General features: G+C 41.3%; 1 protein-coding gene and 1 long non-coding RNA gene across 4 annotated transcripts in view; one reads left to right on the top strand and one right to left on the bottom strand.

Annotated features, from left to right (window-relative positions):
* LOC144585941 (uncharacterized) overlaps positions 1–23,967 on the top strand; it is a 51,415-nt gene that overhangs the window by 19,968 nt on the left and 7,480 nt on the right. The window lies entirely within an intron of this gene.
* Positions 14,883–23,967, bottom strand: part of EPM2A (EPM2A glucan phosphatase, laforin) — a 59,028-nt gene continuing 49,943 nt past the window's right edge. For all 3 annotated transcript variants that reach the window (XM_020811522.3, XM_072995728.2, XM_072995732.2), the window contains exons 3-4: positions 23,604–23,845; positions 14,883–16,295 (exon numbers count right to left, since the gene is read on the bottom strand). In XM_020811522.3, coding sequence (XP_020667181.2) covers positions 16,021–16,295; positions 23,604–23,845 — 517 coding nt within the window. In that variant the 3' untranslated portion in view covers positions 14,883–16,020. The remainder of the gene's footprint in view (positions 16,296–23,603; positions 23,846–23,967) is intronic.

Raw genomic sequence — 23,967 nt, 5'->3', positions numbered from 1 at the left:
AATATCAAGGTGTGATGTAACTAAGGCATGAATGACTGCTGCTAAGTCATTCTGTTGCTAACTACAAGCAAAGTTGTAGTTGGTGCACTAACCAGAAGTGCGCAAAAGCACTCCTTCTCAATGGTGCCACTGGAGAGCCCAGCAAAAATGCAGAGCGAAAGGGCCCTCCCAGAATATAAACCTGACCTGTCCGGGGGAGTGCAACCCCTTCTAGAACAGACTGAATCCCATTTCCCAAATCTGCCTTTCTACTGATCAGCAACACCAAAATCTTGTCAGGATTTAGTTTCAGCTTGTTCACCCTCATGCAGCCCATTAATGAGTTCAGGCAATGTTCAAAGATCCTGACTGGTTCTTCAGTGTTGGGAGATAAAGAGCAATAGAGCTAGGTGTTATCAGCATATTGGTGGCACCTCCCTCCAACCCTCTGCATGACCTCTCCCAGCAGCTTCATATAGATCTACAGGAGTATAGGAGAGCTTAGGGACACCGTGGGACCAAGGCCATGATGATGATCAGTGCTCACTCTCCATCACCTTTTGTGTATGTCCTGATAGAAAGGATTGGATCTATTGTAATACATAGCTCACAATACCCACCCTAGCCAGACTATCCAACAGGATACCATAGTCAATAGTATTAAATGTCACTGAAAGGCCCAGAAGAATCAATAAGGTTGCGCTTCCCTTCTCCAGTCCTTTATATAGGTCATCTACCAACACATCCAAAACAGTGGTTGTCATGGCAAACATGGCTGAACAACCTCAGCATGAATGTTGAAGTCCCCCAGTTTCAGGGATATGGCAAACAGGAGGATTTCACAGTGTCCTCTATAGTGGCACACTCATTGAAGTGTAATGGGGAGAGCTTCAGCTTTATTGGGGGTCCAGCTGTCACTTATCTTGTCCTTTGACATCAATAGCTCAGTCTTTTCTATTTCCATTTCCTCAGTTCAAATCTGTGAGTGTCTTTTGTTGAAACCTTTCATATTGAACCCCCATAAATATTGGATGGAATGCAAAAGGTGTGATGTAACCAAGGGGTGTTGCTTCACATCACTGACAACCAGCAGCTGTTTATTCTGCCCCATTCTCACTCCAGAGTGACACAAATACTTCTGATTTGGTTCGTTTTTGGACGTTTATCTGAAGATCCTGCACATCCTTGCTTATGAACAATGTAATTCCAGGGAACAGGTCACATCTTTTTACCACAAAAATAATATGTTTGGAGAATTTGTTTCTTTGAAATGCAGCTGAAAGAACCTCTTAGCTGGCACGACCACTTATAGGAGCTGTAGTCCAAAAAAGTAACTTTTTCAAACTTAAAAATGCCATAACTTTAAAATGTTCTTACTTCCCATTTTTAACCCTGGCTGGATTTTAAAAAAGAACAGAACACAGCTGCCTCTACTGTGACAGATGGCCTTCCTCATCACCTTTACAAAGTTTTCCCTCCTCAGTTTGAAATCATGCAAATGAATTAATTCGTAGTTTAGGAACTTTTCTCTTCAGTGCAGCCTCTGAATGCATTAGCCCCTTTGTGCAGGATTTTCAACAGGAGCTGAACAAAGACTTCATTATCGAAATGTACTAATCTTTTCAGTCACATAGCATAAACAGGTTTTTGTGTGGTAATGGCTAATGAGCCAATCAGTAGAACATGTTTCAAATTAGATTTTTAATAGATAAGCACCAGATTCAGGCTTATGATGCAATTACACAACTGGGGGAAAAGTTGAATATTTTGAGAAAAACGCTTTGTGTTCTCAGTGGCCTGATGGAGCGCATTTGCATTTCTAATGCTAGCCAAGTTCATTTGATGGGTGAGTGTTGCCAACCTGTACTATTTCCATGAATTAATGGTATGATATTTACATGTGACAAATTGCCACACAGTGTGCCTGGAAACCCAGCTCTGGGTAGATACCCTGAAGTTCCATGGAGTTCAATGTTAGAAAAGCAAGAATATCCTTAACTCCTCAAGTGCAATTAATGGGATTTTAAACAGTCTCTCTTTGATTGGTTATTCCTGTCCTTTGCATTTCAACGCAATGGGGCAAAATTACTTTTTAAAGTATACAAACAGACAGTGGTGTCTGCTGTAACACCAGCAACTGTCATTTGTGAGAAATGAGCATGTGTTTTGTGGGGGGAAATAAATCATTGCTGGTAATGAATTTAAATCATAATAACTAGGAAATCATACAATGATGTATTGCAAATATGTTCAACTGTTATTCATTTGGTTTTTTAAAATATTTTGTTATTACTTTTAAAGCAATGTACAATTGTTGAAACATCGTTTGAACAACAGATTGAAGACATTGTTTAAATGACAGGTTGAAGAAGTTATCTTAAACATATTTGAAATTTTTTGTTTTGAAAAACCTATTTTGAAATCACTTTTAAACACAAAAATCCACACAAAACAATACAAGCTTAGTTGTCTACCGAAAGCTCAGTAAGGATGGAGCCACCAACATGTCCTAGAGGAGGGAATTCCTCGGTCCAGGTTCAGCCATAGAGAACACCCTTGTCAGGTCATCAGCCTAGCTTCTCAGGGTGGTGTGGAAGCAAAAGCCTCTGCTGAAAGTTGACTCATTTGGGAGGGGGCAGTCTTTCGGATATCCTACCCCCTGCAAAGAATCTGGGACTTTGTAGGTCTAGGCCAGCAACTGAATTCAGCTCAAAAGTTTTAGGTGTTCCTATGACCACTTTCCCCCTTAATAGACATGTGGACTTAAACAAGGTATGTGGAAAGTTTAAGGCAGTCCTCCTTTTACTTTCCTCTGTATGATGTAGATCAGTGGTTCTTAACGTGGGCAATAATGCCCCCCAGGGGGCGATTTCATTTTTCAAGGGGGCGGTAGAACGAAAAGGGGTGGTGTGGGGGCAAAATAACAGAAGGGGGGCGGTAGGGGGCACTGGAGCGACCCAAACCTGTGAAGGCGACTGCAGCCGCAGTGCTGGCAGTAGATCCGGTGCTGCTGCCGCCGCCAGATGATCCAGCTCTTTCTACCTGCCACATCTTGCCTTTCTCCTTTAGGGGAGCACTGAGTGTGGATCGGGTGGAAGGAAAGGGTCTCTTGGGTCCTCATCCTTGCCCCGTGAAGCGCTGCCTCGCACCCAGGTGGGGAGGGAGACTAGATAGGTAGGTAGGTAGGTAGGTAGGTAGGTAGGTAGGTAGGTAGGTAGGTAGGTAGGTAGGTAGGTAGGAAGGAAGGAAGGAAGGAAGGAAGGAAGGAAGGAAGGAAGGAAGGAAGGAAGGAAGGAAGGATATCATCACCTCAGGGAGGGGGGCGATGATAACTTCCTCAATGGCTCAAGGGGGTGTTTCTTTCAAAAAGGTTAAGAACCACTGATGTAGATAATGGTGATAAATGTGGCCAGTATGCTCTTCAGTATTTTTATGGACTGGAGGCTCAACTGTAGGACCCTCCCATAGCTATCTAGCAAGGCACTGGTCATATGCAGGCTCATATTTGGTCACATTGATGGATCAGACCACCACAGCATCTTCTGCAGTTGGAATTCCACACACATACATATTGAACAGGATATTGACTTATATATTTAATGTCAGCGTGCTACCCTTTTTTCTTTAACAGGAGGGAGGTTAACTAGTCTCTTGAGATTCTTTAGAATTTAGGGATATACATAGAAGCTTCCCTCCCATACAAATATCAGCTGGGGTGGGTGGGGGGGTGGGATGTGGAGATGGAGACTGATTTTCATCATGAACACATAGTGCATGAGGGGAACTCTTTTCCCCTCACACCTTTGTCCTGACCCAGAGTGGTTGTCATTTGTGTAAACATATTAATTTCATTCACAAATATAATGCTCCATCTGGTTTAGCCCTAAACAGCAGTTCTGCAGAGGTCTCTTAGGATGAGAGATTTCTCCAAACCCATACATTGATGCATAATTTTAATTTTTTCTTTATTTGCTTGTTGAATACACCATGATGTTCTGTTATCTCAGCCAGTGTTTAGTACTTTACTAAATGCTATACAGACTTTCCTATTTTGCTATTATTGTAGGGTTTTTTTTTAAAAAAAAGAGACAAGTCCCACCCAACTAGAAGAAGAAAAAAGTGATATATAGGTATCTAAGTTCCCTCCTTTTAGGTGGGTTGAGGTAGCTCCCTCAGGCAACAGAGCTCAAGGAATGATTAATCTTTTCTTCCTTGTCAGGAGAGTTCCCATTGCACCAAATAATCTTAATGTCTGAAATGATCAGGTCCCCAAAGCCTGGCATTGAGGGACCCACACTTTTCTAGGGCTTCATGGACCTTGCTGAAAGGGGCAAACTGTTATGTGTGGGACCAAGGGGGAGGGAAGAAATTGTCAAGAGAGAGAGAGCGAGAGAGCACAGAGGTATCATCCATAGGTCCACTTAATTGCAATACTCAACAGCCACATAATTTCTTGCACTCTACCTCTAATCCTCATCTCCGATACCACAGTCCACCCCATTCAGCATTCTCCCCAGAACTCGACAAAATCTTCTAGTGAGCATCAAGAAAGCTGCCTTGAGGAGGAAGGAGAAGGATAATTATGTATTGCCAACTGCTTCCTGTTCAGATCCAAACCAAGATATTGACTGTGACATTTACCAGTATGAATGTTCTTGTACTTTTATTGGATTTGCCTAATGAAAGTAAAATGTCTTCATACTGAGGAAAGATGCTAAGTTTTGGGGGCACTTCACACAACCACATTCAGTCCTGGGACTTCTGAAAATTATGATTTGGTGCAAATGCTCATCTAACAACACCCAAATAGATAGTCACAATATGCCACATATGTGTTCAAGGTGGTCATATAAAAATGTAGAGAGGAATTTGCTATGTTTTTCTGTCAGCAGGATGTACACTTAATGTCTGTCTAGAAATATGGACAATGTGAATTTGTTCTGAGCTGAGTTTAGGTTCATGAATGCTAGAGGACTTCAAACATGCTGAAATGAACATGTCTATAGTAGATTACCCTTCCTAGTACTTGTCACCCCTCTAAATCCTATTTTTCAGTCATCAATTATGACAGATTGTAAATCATTACAATTAAAAGTAAAATATAAGAAATTGTCCTTGCTATGATGTAGTGTGCAAAACCTCCTGTTTGTGTTCCACACACATTTTATTTATCAGTAATCATTGCAGTCTCATTTCAAAATGTAAAACTGTATGTTGGTAAAGATCCAAAAATCAGAAATGAAGTTTTTTCCACTTTTGCAATGAAGATAATATCCCCTTTATGAAAAGGAATTTGAATGAACAGGCTGTGTATAGATTTAGTTTTTTTTTTTTTAAAGGATTACATGGCTAGTCAACAAACAAACAAAAAAACTGATTCACTGGTGCAGTTGTCATACTAAAAATTAAGGAATGTGTTCATTAAAACTAGGGATGCTCCAGCACCATCTTGTTCCCCCACTGACTTCCCTTCCAGTGTCCTGGTTCTAACTGATGTTCTTCTGGTTGTATGTTAGAACCAAGGCATGTCCTTCTGCAGTTCTTCAAGTGTCATTTTCACACATTTGTCAAATTAATATTTCTGACAATAAGCCCAATGTTTTTTGCTTGTGTCATTATGATTCTCCATTGATGCAAGTGGGGTGTATTTTAAAACAATAGAATTTTTGTTTGTTTGCTTTTTTGGAGTGACATCCTCCACACCATCCTGATGGGACCTAGTTTGCAATCACTGCTGCCACACCATCCAGCCCCCACCCCCCGCCTTTGAATTGCCATACTAACCAGACTTTAATCCGTGCAAAACGTTCCCAGGACTCAATCCTATAATTTATTTTAAGATTGCCAAGATTTAGTCCTGGCAGCCTATGAAGTAATAATAAGCCAGCACATTCTAAGAAAGGACAGGATGCAAATTATCAGAACCAGAGAAGAGTTTGCAGTAGTTAATTTTTTGAACTACTCCTCTCAGTATCCTCCAGCCAGCGTGAGCAGAAATAACATTTCCAAGTTCTGAACTAGACAGAAAAAGAACATGAGCTAGACCTGACCCAAGTCTATCCAATCTGGTATTCTCTTCCACAGAAATTAAACAGAGCCTGATGAGAAATCCACCAACAGAACATGAATGCCTCCTCATATTGTGCCCAGCAACTGCTTTTGAGAGGCACTTGGGGAAGATTTTTAGAAAGGGGGGAAAAGGTGACCACTGAACTTGGGTTTCTTGGCCCCACTTTTTATTAAATAACTTGCACATGGAAATTGGCCTGGCTGTCCAGTTGCCAAGATATTTAGCTGAAGCTTGAGCCACTCAAAGCTATCTATCTATCTATCTATCTATCTATCTATCTATCTATCTATCTATCTATCTATCTATCTATCTATCTATCTATCTATCTATCTATCTATCTATCTATCTATCTATCTATCTATCTATCTATCTATCTATCTATCTATCTATCTATCTAAAACATAAAAAAACCCTTTCTCCTTAAAAAGGACCCAAGGCCGCTTACATGAATTGAAAGAGAATATTTAAAGGTTATAGCAGGTTTTAAACTAGCAGATGTTCAGATTTCCTGCACAGCACCTGTCTTCACCAAACTGGGAAAGAGCTAATGATAAACTCTCTGCAATACCCAGAGGGAAGCATTTTAACTAAAGACCTGGAAATCATTGCACTTCACAGCCCCCCACCAGCATGTTCTTTCTCTCCTGGTTCCATCTCTCTCTTCTTTCTCCCTCCAATTTATACATAGCTTCATGCTTTCCCCTCCCATCTTGCTTACATACTGATTCTTGCTTTACAGTTTTCCATAAATGAAATTTTTAGCCACGGACATTTTCCAAATGTATCCATGATTTTGTGCTCATATCCCCCCTCTAAAGCATAGAACTGCATGGATTTCTGAGATAAGAGGCACTCTAGTCTATTGCCAATCTCAGAAGGAGTGAATAATTTTTTTCCATAAGGAAATCTTAATGCAACACATTTCCTTTCCACCCCTAACTGCAGCCTTAGACAGCTTAGAAAAAGGGATCATTCCAGCATCCCACAACATACATGTCATTCTCAACCATCTGATGCTGACAAGCCAGTTGATGACCTGGGATCTCCTTTGGCTGTTCTTCTTGGTGCCCAGTAGGTAAAATTGTGACTAGGCAGGATAAAAAATGAGGACAGCAGACCCTGAGAGTAACAGATCTCCCCTCAATCCACACACACACACCCAATAATGGTTCAGGTCAGAACAAATTGTTCCTACCAAAATACTTGATTTCTTTAGCTTAAAGAAGATGGCAAGTGACAGAGCCCAATGCTCCATCCATTCAAAATGATTAGCTCTTTCCCCCAAAATAGCAGAAATGGGCTTTTCACCTCCTTATTTGAGACTGGGCATGCATGGGGCACTCCTTCAGTTATTTTCCATAACAACCCCCCCCCCTGCAAACCTTGATAACTATCTTTCTCTCTGAGAGACATGATTTCCAAATGTGCTTGCATACTTTCATAGAAAAAAAAATTCAGTGAGATCATGCTCTTGAAAACATGCAAGGAGACAGAATACTTTAGTGTTATGTCCATTGTTATGTCAGTGCACAGTTCACTTAAATTATTGTGCAAGGGGGCTTTTCCAAATTGCAGCATCCATACCACCTTTTTTGCCACCTTGCTTGTTTCTGTTGCTTGGTGCCTAAAGGGATTCAAAGTGCTTGTTTTGACATATAAAGCCCTAAATGGCTTGGGCCCTGGATACCTGAAGGACCGCCTCCTTCCATATGAACCTACCCGGCTGTTAAGATCTAGCCAGGGGGCCCTTTTGAAAGAGCCGTCCCTTAAGGAGGTAAGAGGGACGGTTTGTAGACAAAGGGCCTTTTCGGCAGCTGCCCCCAGACTATGGAATGCCCTCCCGACTGAGATTCGTCTGGCACCGACGCTGATGACATTTCGGCGCCAGGTCAAAACCTTCCTGTTCCAGAAGGCTTTTAATTGAAATAATATTAGCTGTGGGTCTGATGGCAATTTTAATTCTATTTTAATTGTATTTTAATTATTTTATCTTTTACTGTGTTGAATTTTAATTATTGTAAGCCGCCCAGAGACCTCTGGGTAGTGTGGACGGCATATAAATTGAATAAATAAATAAAAATAAATAAATAAATTCATGTCCAAAATTCTCTAAAAAAAATCCAGTCTTGCAAAGTTTCTACTTCTCTACTAGAGCTTTGAGGGAGGGATTTGTTTTAGCTGCAATCCTGCGTATCTACTCCATTCCCCTGCCTCCCTCTATCTTCAAAACGTTTGAGGGAATGTGTATATTTACACTCTTGAGCGTCCTTTTCCCTCCATAATTTTTTCTCTCCCCTCGGATGCTATTCCCTGTAAAGGCCCGGGGCTTCCTTGTGAATTGGAAGTTTCCATTATTGCAAATGGAAAGCATTAAACTTTGTCTCTGATAGAAAACAATATAACAAACCAATGAAATGATTTGAAAGGTACAAAGAGGTCCAGGAACCCACAGGATGCTGAGGGAAAAATCAGTGCTGAACAGGGAAAATAAAGAGTTAAAATTGCTTCATCTGGAAGTGACAGAAACAGAAGGAACAGAAATTAGGGAACAGGGATGTCAGTACAAGATAGAATTACAGATTGGAACACCGGGAATTGATCCACCCTCGGTTGCAACAGCATCATGCTGACAGATGTATTAGAGAAATTGAATGTTGATTTGAAATGATGAAAATAAGATTTAATAACATAGCTGGAGCTATAACCTTTTAGGTCATACACCTATTAGGAACAGAAGTTCCCTAGCTTTGTAAAATCTGAGGCTGAATAACATGTGGACTTCCCTGGTTTAAACTGAGAGATGGCACCATGTTGTATGGAAGGACTTTCTGTTTTCCTGGGGCAAGAAAATGCTACTTTATTGGTCACAAACCAGAGGGGAAGTTCAGCAGCCAACAACTTCAGCCTCTAATCATGATTTAATAGGTGTGGTGTGGGGAAAACACAGGAGTGCAAATAATCATATACCGAACATTTGTATCCCTTCACATAGTTCGAAATGTAATCATCCTAGTCCAGTGAGGATCACCAGTCAATAGAATCGGACTTCTCTGTGTGACATGATTTCCATAATTGGATTCATCCAAGATTCAATGCAGTCTTTCTTTCACTGAAGCCAAAGAAGTAATCGTACATCTATCTTTGGCTCTTATTTCTGGTGCATCCAGGGCCTGCATCTGGGGACCAGAACTTTTCCATGGAGACAAGTCACATACTCGGCTGCAGCGATGGCTAAAGGGTAAATGAGAGGGCAATGGAGCTGTGTGGGCCTGTCTGCCCTCTGCCAAACAAAAAATAGAGAATACCAGTTTCCAAATGTTTGGGGGGTGGGAAGAGAAATGGGGCTAACACTGAGCAGGATTTCAAGCCCAGCTACAGAGAATCTTCCAGAGTCATAAGAATAATGTTTCATCTCACCTAGCACTTCTTAAAAGGGAAATAAACACACAAAAGTTAAATCAATTACATTTTATAGGACATGATTTGGTAGTGATATGAACTTAAAGACTGAGTCATTTAACGAATGTAAGATGCTGTGTATGAGTTTTCTTCTCATATATCATTTATATGGTGCTTTATGGGGCTCTAAGTATGACTCAGTATTCACAGATGCAGCTGCCATTTTTTAATGGCTGGCAGAAATCCAATTTTGCTTATCTTTTCCTTTTTCTGACTCCCAATGAATTTCCTCTCTTACTTCATTCAGTGGCATTTCCTTTTTTTCCCCCTCCCTGCCCCCTCAGTTTCTGGTTTAACCCAGAGTTTAGAAGTAACTAGTTAGAAACAACACATTCCTTGCAATTAGTTTTTTTCTCCAATAGCTAGGACGGCTACACTATATTACTCCTATAATTTTACAAGGGATAATCTCTCTTCTACTGCAATGTAATTATAACTTTTAATTACTGGAACTATTATAGAGGTATGGCATCACTAAATCATAGAGAACAAATATAATATGGTTAAAGTATTGGCTTGCATTGTGTTTATAATGTTCAGTATCTCAATTGTAAAATAAAAGCCAAAATCATCACAGTGTTTATGGAACTGCTGGATAGCTCAGTGGCTTTGGTATCTGGCTGTGGAGTCAGAGGTGCAGAGTTTGATTCCCCTCTGTGCCTCCTTGCTAGAGGATGGACTCGATGATCCATATGATTCCTTCCAGCTCTGCAGTTATAAGAGGCATCACATAAATTGACACAGTGACTCATAACTAACTGATGAGGTGCTGGGTATATTGTATGTTGGATGAAGCCTGGTCACACACCAATGCAAAAAAGCAACAATTTGGGACAGGTACACTTGTGCCCTCAAGTGGAGGAACATGGAAGGTCTTAAAATTAGGAATTTAGCTTTCTACGTCAAGCAGAACTACTTTTCAGGGATGAGGGGGCAGGTACCTTCAAAACTTGCATTTTTCCCTTGAGATCTTGTTGCACTGAGGTCCAGGCAAAGAATAAACTATTTCTGCCTTTAAGATGCTTCTTGGGCATGAGATCTGGGCAGTCAGCAGTCTACTGCCAGTAGTTTACTCACATTTATCAACAAGATAGCTGCAATATTTTCCTTGGCAAAGTTGCAGGAGTGTTTGGAAAACTCATTGACTGTTTGGGCTGATGAAGGGGAATTTTTTCCTGCGCTTCTGGAAGGGGATGGTATCCAAACTTTGACACGTTGATCAAGAGCCCTGGGATGAGTTCGTGGCGCATGATCCAGTTGTTCAAGTAGATTTAAGATTTGTTGTTGTTGTTGTTGTTGTTTACTCACTAAGTTGTGTCCGACTCTTTGTGACCCCATGGACCAGAGCACGTCAGGCTCTCCTGTCTTCCACTGCCCCCTGGAGCTGAGTCAAATTCATTTTGGTAGCTTTGATGACACTGTCCAACCATCTCATCCTGTCATCCCCTTCTCCTCTTGCCTTCACTTTCCCAACATCAGGGTCTTTTCCAGGGAGTCTTCTCATGAGATGGCAAAAGTATTAGAGCCTCAGCTTCAGGATCTGTCCTTCCAGTGAGCACTCAGGATTGATTTCCTTCAAAATGGATAGGTTTGTTCTCCTTGCAGTTCAGGGGACTCTCAAGAGTCTCCTCCAGCACCACAATTCAAAAGCATCAATTCTTCAGCGGTCAGACCTCTTTATGGTCCAGCTTTCACTTCCATACATCACTACTGGGAAAACCATAGCTTTGACTATGCGGACCTTTGTCTGCTTTTTAAGATGCTTTCTAGGTTTGTCATCACTTTCGTCCCAAGAAGCAGGCGTCTTTTAATTTTGTGGCATCAGTCACCATCTGCAGTGATCATGGAGCCCAAGAAAGTAAAATCTGTCATTGCCTCCATATCTTTCCCTTCTATTTGTCAGGAGGTGATGGGACCAAGTGGCCATGATCTTAGTTTTTTTGATGTTGAGCTTCAGACCATTATTTGTGCTTGGTTTACTAGATATGTTTTATTTTCTGGTTATGGCATTAAATATAATGTATCAACCTTTAGTACAATGTACTTTGCTTTTATAATGTACATCTGGGGTATCACCATTTATCAGTCCCCAATAAGAGCAAATCATCTTGGGCCAGTCCTGATAGGGCCTGATCTCATGTCTGAGCCAATGATCATATACTGGGCTCAGTGTTCACTGGGAGACCATCATGACCAAGAAGGAAAAATGTGACACTGATTTCTAGAAATATATAAATAAATGTTTGGGTATTGGTGTAACAGGCATTGCTTTCCCCTCCATTCCATCTGCTTCTCAGAAAATGCCTCTGATAATGACACGGGCCTTGGTTTCTAACTCTTCTACTGTAAACACCACTACCACAAGAGAAACCAAAGGGCAGGAGTATGGAAACAGATTCTAAGATCATGTAACGGGCACACTGGAGCCTACAATAACTCAGGCCTCCAGTATGTGCTCACTCTTCTACTCAGGTAGCTGCCACCAGTATTTCCAATTAATCAATGAGGCCAGTGTTTCTTTAACACACTTAAACTTGTTTATTTGATCAGTAAAATATAATAAGTAAATCACTAGTTGATAATCAATTTCTCTCACTCACTGAACTCACTAACACACAGCTTCTAACTCTCACTGACTTTCTGGCACACTGTCTCTCAGACTCACAGAACTCCCTTCACACATCACACACACCTTATATATCCCAGCTCGTCCCACTTCTGCACCACCTTCCGTCCCCTCATTGGCTGCTGTTCCACTGCCCAGCTGTGACGGACAGGTGAGGGCAGGGCTGAACGTTACAGATCCCAAAGTGAATTTCTAATCTAAACCCACTCAGCCCTAGTAGTTTAACTAAGTGGGATAAAATAATCAAAAACTAGATAACACAGTGGAGGCCCAGCCATTACAATATCATCATAGGCATCCTTCAGTCTCGAGAGACTATGGTAACATGCTCTGAATCGAGGAGTGTCCTCTCCAGAGCATGAAGCCCGGGTAAGGTAATATGGAGGATAGGCTGTTACCCAAGCAGCAGATCCCCCCTCTCCACATTGCTGAAATGGTCCAGTGGAAAGGCAAGAGCCAATACGACTGGTTCCAGCAACGTCGCGGGAGTTGGCAGAACGACACCAGCTGCCTTCGGGACTCCAGCTCCGGATTTTGCCTCGAGGTTAACTCCTGAAGCCTTTTCCATCAGTGGATATAGCCACAAGGCAGTGGAGGTTTGAAATCGGAGTTTTCCTTTTCCTAGATGGGCTGCCTTCCATGGCTGACGAGCCCCACCTACCCGGCCTGCTCTTTAATACTGCAAAAGTATGATCTGATCCTTAAAACTTTCCTAACTCCCCGGCTTATGCAAATCTAATTGGCTTTTCTATTTACCATATTAAGGCCAGATACAAAACTCAGCATGGCATCCATGCAAACAGACCTGGCCTTCGCCCTCAGCCCAGCTTCCTAGGGAAAAGAGTCCAGGGTCCTGGGACATGCTCTTTTACAGCAGGAAGTCCCACCCCTAGGCCCCACCCCCAGGCCATGTGGTCAGGAGACAAAAGGAAAGCCCAGGAAAAAAAACTCAGCATGGCATCCATGCAAACAGACCTGGCCTTCGCCCTCAGCCCAGCTTCCTAGGGAAAAGAGTCCAGGGTCCTGGGACATGCTTTTTTACAGCAGGAAGTCCCACCCCTAGGCCCCACCCCCAGGCCATGTGGTCAGGAGACAAAAGGAAAGCCCAGGAAAAAAAACTCAGCATGGCATCCATGCAAACAGACCTGGCCTTCGCCCTCAGCCCAGCTTCCTAGGGAAAAGAGTCCAGGGTCCTGGGACATGCTCTTTTACAGCAGGAAGTCCCACCCCTAGGCCCCACCCCCAGGCCATGTGGTCAGGAGACAAAAGGAAAGCCCAGGAAAAAAAAAACCTCAGCATGGCATCCATGCAAACAGACCTGGCCTTCGCCCTCAGCCCAGCTTCCTAGGGAAAAGAGTCCAGGGTCCTGGGACATGCTCTTTTACAGCAGGAAGTCCCACCCCCAATAGTACTAATAGAAAATGATACAGTGGTGCCTGGCACAACGGGTGCCTCGTAGAGCGATGAATTCACTCTACGAGGCCGGTTTTGCGATCGCAAACGGTGACTGCATAGGGTGAAAATCGCCGAGCGAAGGTCGGTAAGCAGTTCGCTTACCGACCTTTGCTTTGCGACCCGCCGGTCAGCTGTTCAGCGGCTACAAAATGGCTGCCGGAAGCCCCAAAATGGCCGCGCAGCGTTTTCGCGCCCTTGTTAAGCAAGGGGAGGGTGCGAAAATGGTTGCCGGCCATAGAGGAACATCGCTGAACAGTGAGTAAAGGAGCCTTTTGGAACGCATTAAACAAAGTTTAATGCATTCCAATGGGCTTTTCTGCCCCGTTCAGCGATGTTTTCACACAGCGTGTGCGAGGCACCACTGTACTATCTTGTCACTTTGCATAGCTAGGCCAAAAATCTGTGGGAAGGATCTGTAAAGGAATATGCGTCCTGGTGCAGTCATTCAGAGACCGTCTACAGCACCTCGGTGATTGGAGGGTGCTGGAGAGGTCTTTGGGCTGCACTGTGTATGTGTGTGAAGCTGTCTCCTTCTCTGTTGCTATCCTCTCAGGCCATCACAGCATCTTCCACTGAAGGTGTTGATCAGTTTCTCTTTTCATTCCCTCCTTTCAATTGTGCTGTGCTTTAAAAAAAAAAAATCTAATTCTCCAAATCCTGGATTTAGTCAGGGCTATCCTTGAGGGTACTGTATTGCTTTTTACTGTGATTGGCCCTGGGCTTTTTGTTCTGCTGTGCTGCTGCCGTGGACCTACAGAAACAGCTTCATTATTGTTAGTATTTGGCTGAATCCAGTGTGCACTGTTCTAGCTACTTTGGAACTACTGTACAGTAATTTTACAAAGTAACCATACAAGTTGTGATAGTCTTCTACAAGCATTACCATTTAGGGAACCATGGACATCATTGGACAGGCAGAAAGTGGTTTCGTCATGCCCACTAGCTCTACCTAGAGCAACAACAAGACAGAAAGGGTAGGATGGAGGGATAACATACATGAAGTCAAAAAGCACCAGAGCAAAGCCTCGGCATCCTACACTCATCCTAAGTGAAACTCCACAGGTCTTTTTGAAGCAGGATCTGAAATGGTAAAAAAAAAAAAATTCCCACCTCAGAAATATTAGGATCCGGATTAACCTAATTAAAACTCCTACTTTCAGTATGTTAAATCCATACGACAGAGATTATTCTTTTTAATTCTGAAATTCTAAAATATACAAAGTAGAAGAGATGTCACTTTTAAACATGCTGTAAGATAACACACTGTATGCCTCAGAAAAATGAATGTGCTGATGACAGTGATACACAGATTCTTTATTTTTCTCATTAATTCTATTTTATTACAATTTCCATTTGCAAAGACTCAGATAAAGGTTTCCTTTAAAAGGACAAAATAATCCAGCCTGTCTAGAAAAGGAAGAAAATCTGTTAAGGTTTGCAGGTTTATAGAAGCAATCTTTCTGAAACATTCTGTTTCCCTCCCATGTACAGTATTTTCTTTCATTTGCACTCTATTTTCTGATGCACTTCAAATGTTTTGTTATGCTATAAAGCCATATGTGGTTTGGGACTGAATCATCTAAAAGACTATATTCTCTCATTTGAGTCTTCCCTAGTGTTAACATCTTCCAGAGAGTACCTTCTCTTAATCTCACTATCTTTGGAGACAGATTGGTAGAGACATGTGAGAGCTTTTTTGGTGGCTGCTCCCAAACTCTGGAACTTTTTACCAAAGGAGACAAGCCTGGTCTTCTCTCTTTTATTCTTCTACTAGCAAGTCACAGGACTTTTATTCAGAAAGGTCTTGGGTTGCTTTGCTGGGTATTTTAAAGGCCACTTTGATTAATGGGGTGCTACTGTTTCTCTCTATTAATGTTTTCTCAGCTGTATTTTAAATCCGGTTTGATGTTTCACCTGTATTTTTTGTCTGTATTTATTGCCGTCAGACACCTTGAGTGCTTTTCTTTTTTGGCAGAAAAGAAGGATATAAAATGAAAAATAAATAAATACATTTTCCATTCCTTTCCTGGTCCAGCTGCAGTTGTGTGCTTCTGTTAGAAAATGTACAATAGGTATTGATCAACTGTTGTGAAGTGTGGGGGGGGAAATGGACAGTCTCGACTCAGTTCCTCCTAACTCCCATTCCAAACAGCTAATCAATGTTCCAAACAGTTAATCAATGTGATTATACTTTTCCTAATATGGCTACACAATCACAGTCCTCTTGACCACTGCACACGTATTTAATCAAATCAAAGTTGTGATTGCTTTGCAAAATCAAAATGCAAAAAACAAATTCAGAAAGATTCAGAATCATCATCATCAGATACTGAATTTCTTTTTTTCTTCTTTTTTTGGAGGCAGGTTCACAATTCCCCACCCCACCCCCACCCCCGCTCAAAAGCAGCACTTCCAACAACTTCTGCTTTTGCTAAGGTTTGCATGAGGAGCGAAGAGGGCCAAATTTCTGAAAAAAATCTTCCTCGGCACGCACCAGGGCTTCTTCATCAATGTAGACTGCTGCTCTCCTAGAGGCCACAAAATACTGCACTTTCCTCAAGTTCCATCCCAGCACATATTTCAACCAGCCGCAGACTGCAGCTGTAGACCTGCCGACACCTGCATTGCAATGAACGTAGACTGTATGCCCGTTCTCCAGCAGCGCATGCAAGAGACAGACAGCCTGAGGCAACATCTGTACTCTACCTGCGATTAAAAACAGAACAATTGTCACATGCATGCCCCTTCAAAACAGAGAAGTGAGGAACACTGAGATGTTTTTACAATTTGTTTTGCTTTAAAACCAAAGTCTGAAAGGCTGCATCTACTGTGCAGGAATTTTAAATACATAGAGAATAAAAATGTTCACTGATCGAATGTTATTAAAAAGGGCTGCCTTTTCCACTTGTGACCTGTAATTATATGCATTGCTTTACATCATCCTTTCTCAATTTACTCCTTCTCAGATGTGTGTGACTACAGTTCTTACTTCCCCAGTCAGCATGGCCAGTGATGTGGCTAGGGACAATGGGAACTGTAGTCTGACACTTGGTCAGATAGTGACTGGCCAAACATTTGGAGAAACAAGAGATTTTGAGTTTGTTGGCTGGGTCTAACCCATACTGCTGTTAAAAGATTTGGCCATGCAAAGGATACTGAATGTGTTCACCCTTACTGCAATCAGAGACCTTGAAATGTACAATTTCAATTTCCATCTAGGCTGAAGCCAAACAAACACTAGCCAATTATTTAAAACCATATTGGATACTATTCAATAACTGTATCACTAATCTTAACAATTTGTTCTTATTTTTCTTCTTGTGACATTATAGCATCATGTTTCATGGCATTTCACCATTCTAATTATTCATATATATATCTCTAATCTCTTTTATGCTGCCCAGTAATTCCTACCATGGTATTAGGGAAGCAATGTTTTTGTGAGTTGCTCAATGGTAGTAACTGGGCCTATTCAGACCAACACACACACACACACACACACACACACACAGAGAGAGAGAGAGAGAGAGAGAGAGAGAGAGAGAGAGAGAGAGAGAGTTCTCCTGTTGGTTGAAATCCTGTAACTTTGTAAAACATGTAGACCTTAACATTCTAGTTGGCAATTTGTAAGTCACTGCTGGGATACTTCAAGGTCCACATATCCACTGGTTTGGTGCACATTCAATAATCAATGCAAGTAACATGGTAAGTGATAGCAGAAACAAATGAATGTTACAACATTTCCTTTTTGCATGCATAATGAAGAGGATGGCAGTAATTTAGGAGGCAATGCAGGACAGAGGGCTCAAGGGCTCAGGAGCTGGAGATATAACTAATCTATCCATAGGAATCTTTCAAACACAGAGAGCCTACAAAAATCAGGTCTGGAATACACAAACTATCCTTATGGTACACATGGAAGTCCACAGACATTAAAAATGATCTGCTAGTATCACTCATAAACATAAAAGAATGCATTATTACATAAGACTCATTTCAGAGAGAACTAATACAGTGGTGCCTCGCTTAGTGATTGCCTCGTTTAATGATGTATTTGCTTAGCGATGGGTTTTTTTGAGGAATTTTCTGCATCGTTTAACAATGTTCTCTATGGGCGATTTTTGCTTAGCAATTTTGGGACCTTGCTTCACTTAACGATGACAGTTTAGGTCCCCCTGTTTCGCTTAACGATGTCCGTTTTCACTAATTTAAAAGTGTCTTAAAATGTTCAAAAACTGTTTTAAATGTTTGGGATCATTAGTGCACCTTGTAAAATCTTTGCAAACTTAATTTGGCTTTGTTCTGACTCTTCGTTAATTTTTGGTGAATTTTTTTCTCCCCCACTGGAATGCATTGAATAGGCTTCAATGCATTCCAATGGGGGAAACATTGTTTTGCTTAGCGATGTTTCCTATGGCGATTTTCACTTAAGGACGGTAATCTGTTCCCATTGGAACGGATTAACCAGTTTTCAATGCATTTCTATGGGAAATGGTGTTTCGCTTAGCGATGTTTTTCCATAGCGATGTTTTTTTTGGAACAATTAATTAATTAATTAAGCGAGGCACCACTGTAATTCCATAAAAGATATGTTTTGATGGTAGGTCTTCTGTATTTGAAATACCACTGATTTCTCAGCTTAAACACTTGGTTTAGTATGTTTCCAAACTGGTTCTCCCAAAGTTCCAACTGGGCCAAGTGATAATCAACTTTTAATAGCTTTTGATCCTTGAGCACTTTGTAGTCTCTTCTGTTAGGGATTTCATCTAAACAGCAGGTATGGAATTTTTTTACCTGTGACTGCAGACAAAGTAGTCATCTCTTGTCCACCAGGGTTCCGTCAGCCCTTATTACATTGTAATGTGTATTGTAATCAATACTTTTAAAAACTGGCTTGGGAAATGATATTGATATGATTCAAACATCTTACAACCAAACTAAAAATACTGCTCTTTAGCTGTCACAATTCAATGACCATAATTGTGAAACTGACATCTTCAAACATTTAATTAGCTTCATTTCTATGTTAGTAGAAATGAATACTGACAGGAATACTCTGGTGAGTAAGTATTGGTGTACAAAGGAGGAGGAAGAGCAGTATGGGAAAGAAGATACTTTTTTTCATGAGAAGGAAAGAGCTAAAGCAATTGGGGGGGGGAGTTTGACTATAGAGGTCTGCAATCCAGTTAAAGTCAGTGTGCATGTACACACTCACACATATTCTGCCAGTGAAAGCATATAAACAGAAGGGATGAGTAAGGAAGAAAGAGTAGAAACTTTGGAATGATTTATTTTTGAAATGGCTGGTGTTACTTGACACTGCCCTTTGGCAACTGCCTAAAGGTTGATGATAATGATGCAGAGAAGACTAAAATATTCAGTATATGTGTTCCTCTGAATCTGGAAATAATGAGATCATGCATTCATATTAGTCAACAATAAAAGGCTATGTGCTGTAATGGCAGGTGAGTAAACGGTTAAGTCCCCATTCCTCCAACTAGAGGTCTTCTGATTGTGGTATCTCAAGTCTGCTTTTATTTTCTTTTTTAAAACCCTTTAGCACAGTGGTTCTTAACGTGGGCAATGATGCCCCCCAGGGGGCGATTTCATTTTTCAGGGGGGCGGTAGAATGAAAAGGGGCGGTGTGGGGGCGGCGGAACAGAAGGGGGCGGTAGGGGGGTGCTGGAACAAGTCAAACCTGTGAAGGCGGCTGCAGCCGCGGTGCTGGCAGTGGATCTGGTGCTGGCACCGCCAGACAATCCAGCTCTTTCTGCCTGCCACGTCTCTCCTTCCTCCCTTAGGGGAGCACCGAGTGTGGATTGGGTGGAAGAAAAGGGTCTCTCAGGTCCCCGTACTCGCCTGGTGAAGCGCTGCCTTGCACCTGGATGGGGAGGGATAGATGAGCCCCATTTGTCCGTCCTGCCTTCCTACCCACCTTCCCGCCTGTTGCAAGGGAAATGCAGAGAGAAACAGGTCAGTTTGGGGTGGCGTGGCAGGATTTCTAGGGATGGGACTGGCTCGGGTCATCCTGGGTGGGTGGGAATTTGGCAGCTTTTCCAGCTTTTCTTGTCCTGTTGTGGTTGGCTGGCTGTTCTTTTTTTCCGGGCATTTCATTTTATTGCAATTGAATTTTATTTTCAGGGGTCATTGGATTTAAATGTCTAAATAAATAGATAGATAGATAGATAGATAGATAGATAGATAGATAGATAGATAGATAGATAGATAGATAGATAGATAGATAGATAGATAGATAGATAGATAGATAGATAGATAGATAGATGGATGGATGGATGGATGGATGGATGGATGGATGGATGGATGGATGGATGGATGGATGGATGGATGGATGGATGGATGGATGGATGGATGGATGGATAGATAGATAGATAGATAGATAGATAGATAGATAGATAGATAGATAGATAGATAGATAGATAGATAGATAGATAGATAGATAGATAGATAGATAGATAGATAGATAGATAGATAGATAGATAAGATATTGCCCTGGGGAGGGGGGCAATGATAACAACCTCAATGGCTCAAGGGGGCGTTTCTTTCAAAAAGGTTAAGAACCACTGCTTTAGCACAACATTAACAACAAAGTAAGGACACAACAAGTTTACTGTTTGGAAGTAGAAGTCTTTATTTGCAGCTGGGGGAGATCTCAAACCCCACCTGGTTAATCTCCCTATTCCTCAAAATTGGTTCAGGTTGCTTATTATGGTTGTTGATATTTTTTACTTCTTGTACAAAAAAATTCTATGACGTTTGGCCCAACTATAATTGTGGTCTTCAACAGATACTCAACAATCTACTGCTTTGGTAGTGATGTACATTCTAATCTGCATCAAATAATCTAGTTGTTTCAGTGAAGAGTGAATGAGTATTGCAAAGTAGAAGGCAATCTAGATGCAAATCAAGATCCAAATTAGCTATGCAAGCAGAAACCTACTTCCATATGTTAATCTTCTTTGCTGGATTGTGGAATCTGACTGTCAACATTTCATTTAATGTGTATGTCGGTTGCAGTGCATGTAATACAAAATAACTGTTGATTAAATATGTAAGTAGCAATTTTTATAATTTATATTAAGGAAGAAGAATTTACTGCATTTAGTTTAAGGTGATTAATTTTTTTAATAAAACAGATATTCCCACAGAGATGGTGCAATGCTCATCATTTGTGTTTTTAGAAGATAAGATGCTCTTCTAGGAGGTACCTTTAAGAAAACTGAACATAGACTAGTAATAAATTAGGCTGTGGGCAGCACAGCAGAGAGAAGACGCTACAGGCAAACAGTCAAAGGACATGTAGGACTTCTCCTACAACATACTGGGGAAGATTCAAGCAAAACAAAGGAATTAAAGAAAGCACAGACAGCGTCAAGGCACAGCATCCTCCTACAAAATGAATGGGCAATTTCACACTTTGAGCTGTATGCCTCTCCTAGCCATTCTTGGAGCCCCCACACCAGCAGCGCCTCCATAGATCCTCAGTCCAAAAACATAATGTAGCATAACATAATTTTTTTATCAAGAATTGCCTCTGCCCCCTGAGCACTAAGAAATGATCAAAATTTAATTTTTAAAAAATGATCCTAAAGTGGCAGGTTTCATTTTAATGTCTTTTGGAATTTTCCTTTAAGCCCCCAACCCAACCCCCCTACCCTAAAATAAGAAGCAGCCCTTCTCCCCTTTTTCACAAACATTTCCAACTCCTTCTGAGCCTGATGTGAAGAAAATCTATCTCAATTATGATCTCGGGGCATAGAAAGTTTGCTCCCTTTTAGTTAACACTGGGAGTAACAAACCTGATAAAAGACTGGTACCTGTGGCCAGAGAACTTGGTTGCTACAGTAATGATGACATCATTACCCTTAGTGAAACACACCTCCCAGAAAGACAACTAAAAGATGTTGGTGCCGGCTACACCTTCTTATGGGGTGTCTGCCCTGAAGAGGTGTGTTGTGAAACAGGAGGTGGTTTTGCTATTCAGAACCAGATTGTGAGTAAACCTTACAGCTTCCTAATAGGTGTCAAAGACTGCCTAATCACTCATAGACTCCCAGTTTTTGGAAAGATGTATGCTACACTTATCAGCGTTTGCACGACAACCATGACCAATAGTGATGACATTAAAAATAAATGTTATGCTCCACCCTAGATAGCAAAACAAAATAAGACAAGCAATTGAATTTGTTAAAGATTTTCTACATCTTGGGTTCAATCATCAACCCAAATGGAGACTGAAACCAAGAAATCAGAAGAAGACGGAGACTAGGAAGGGCAGCAGTGAAGGAATTAGAAGTGTCACTGGAGATCAAGGCCAAGACCATCCACACTATTGTATTTCCAACCACTATGTATGGGTGTGAAAGCTGGACAGTAAAGAAAGCTGACAGGAAAAAAGTTGATTTGTTTGAAATGTGGTGCTGGAGGAGAGCTTGTGAATAACCTGGATTGCCAGAAAGGTGAACAAGTGGGTCCTAGACAAAATCAATCCTGAACTAGCTTTGGAGGCAAAAATGATGAAACTGAGGCTCTCCAGCTTTGGGAACATCAAGAGAAGGCAGGATGCTTTTGAAAAGACTGTTGGGATACGGCAAGATCTACATTCCAGTCTCTATTTGGTTAATGTGTTTGTCTTAACTGGAGAAGACCTCACCTGAAAGTACAACCTACTTTATAGCCAAAGAGTTATCTCTCTTTTCCCAGCAAGGCTCTTAAAAAAGGGTTAATTGCTTTTGCCTAATGGAGATACACACTGTTGCATAGCAACAGACAGAGTGAGGCAGAGACTGTGTGTGCTTGCCATTGAGCCGCCATTGTCCTACTTGTTTTTACTATTTTGATATGTTTTGTTAGTCTGTTCCTTAGATGAAATGTGTAGGTTTAGCAAAGCAAAATGTGCTGCTTACTGTATATACTGCCCCATAGCACTTTAAGCACTCTCTGGATGGTATACAGGTTAATTATGCAGGCTACACATTGCCCCCCTCAGCTAGCTGGGTAATCATTTTACCGTCCTCAGAAGAATGGAAGGCTGAGTCAACATTGAGCTGGCTACCTGGGATTGAACCCTGGGTTGTAAACAGATTTGGCTGCAGTACAGCTGTTCAACCACTGCACCATGAGGCTCTGTGCAGCTTCTTGTTTTTCTATGAATGTCCTATTTACTTTTTCCTAAGAGTTTTAGATAAAGTTTATTACCTTATTACTTCACTTTTATCTCTGTGCCTTCAATTTTTGCCACAAAGACAATGATGCTGGGAATGGTGGAAGGCAGCAGGAAAAGATGATGACCAAATATGAGATGGACTGACTCCCTAAAGGAACCCACAGGCTTGGGTTTGCAAGAGCTGAGCAGGGCTATTGAGGACAGGATATTTTGGAGATATCCATAGGGTTGCCATGGGTCAGAGATGATCTGATGGCACATAAAAACTCAGCAAATGCATTAAAGTCATTCTGAGTGACCTTAATCAGTTGTGATTCTTTGACAGCTTTTTGGCACAATCAGTTCTTGGAGCAGAAGAAAAAAATAGAGTGGGGAAAATATACTATACTACCTTTGAGATGCTCTTTGTTGTTATCCTAGATGGCAGCAACATCCCACACTCTGGAATAAATCACTGTATATTTTGAGTACTACAATAAAAGCAAATTATAATCCTGTAGATATGTATGGCTTCATATCTCTACCAAGACTGTCAATCTCTACAACAAAGTACTCTTGAATATTAAGTGTATTCAGCATATTCCAGGAATGTTCAGAGCATAGTTAACCATAATAATGATTTAACTGAGCTCTTCTATATAACAGCTGTTTGCTAAAACCATAGAGCACTCCCAGAATATTATGAACTAAATGTCTGCTCTATGATAGACTGAATGGAGGATAACCTGCCAAGCGATGTGGAGGCAAAAACCAAATGAATCACACAATGCAGCTGTATTCCTGGATGGATTATTCTTGGACAACTACTAGAGGTGGAATATAGACATTACCTTCAGTACTCATGTCTGGTGTTGGCATCCAGACATAAGCAAGGCCTTCTTCTTTGTACAGCTTCATGAGAACCTCTGGGCTCATTGGTTCTGGATAGCGGTTGCACCCCCAGGAATTCTGAACAACATCCCATTCAGTCTGGAAGTTCATGATTGCTGTAACACCCAACTCATGTTTTAGCTTCACAGTCACATGTTCCACCTGTCGAGGGCAACTTCCTAGCCATAGATTTGGCAAAATTCTATTAGAGAGAGGGAAAAAAATTAAATGCTACATGTTAAAAAAAAAACTTTAAAGACTTTTAATAAAGAAATGATATGATATAGATATATAGCGAAGACAGCAGGCTCATGGCTTCAATAG

This window comes from Pogona vitticeps, chromosome 1, assembly GCF_051106095.1.
Source record: "Pogona vitticeps strain Pit_001003342236 chromosome 1, PviZW2.1, whole genome shotgun sequence".
NCBI classification, from domain to species: domain Eukaryota; kingdom Metazoa; phylum Chordata; class Lepidosauria; order Squamata; family Agamidae; genus Pogona; species Pogona vitticeps.
The sequence above is the reverse complement of the archived record's forward strand: the minus strand, read 5'-3'. Positions and strand labels throughout refer to the sequence as shown.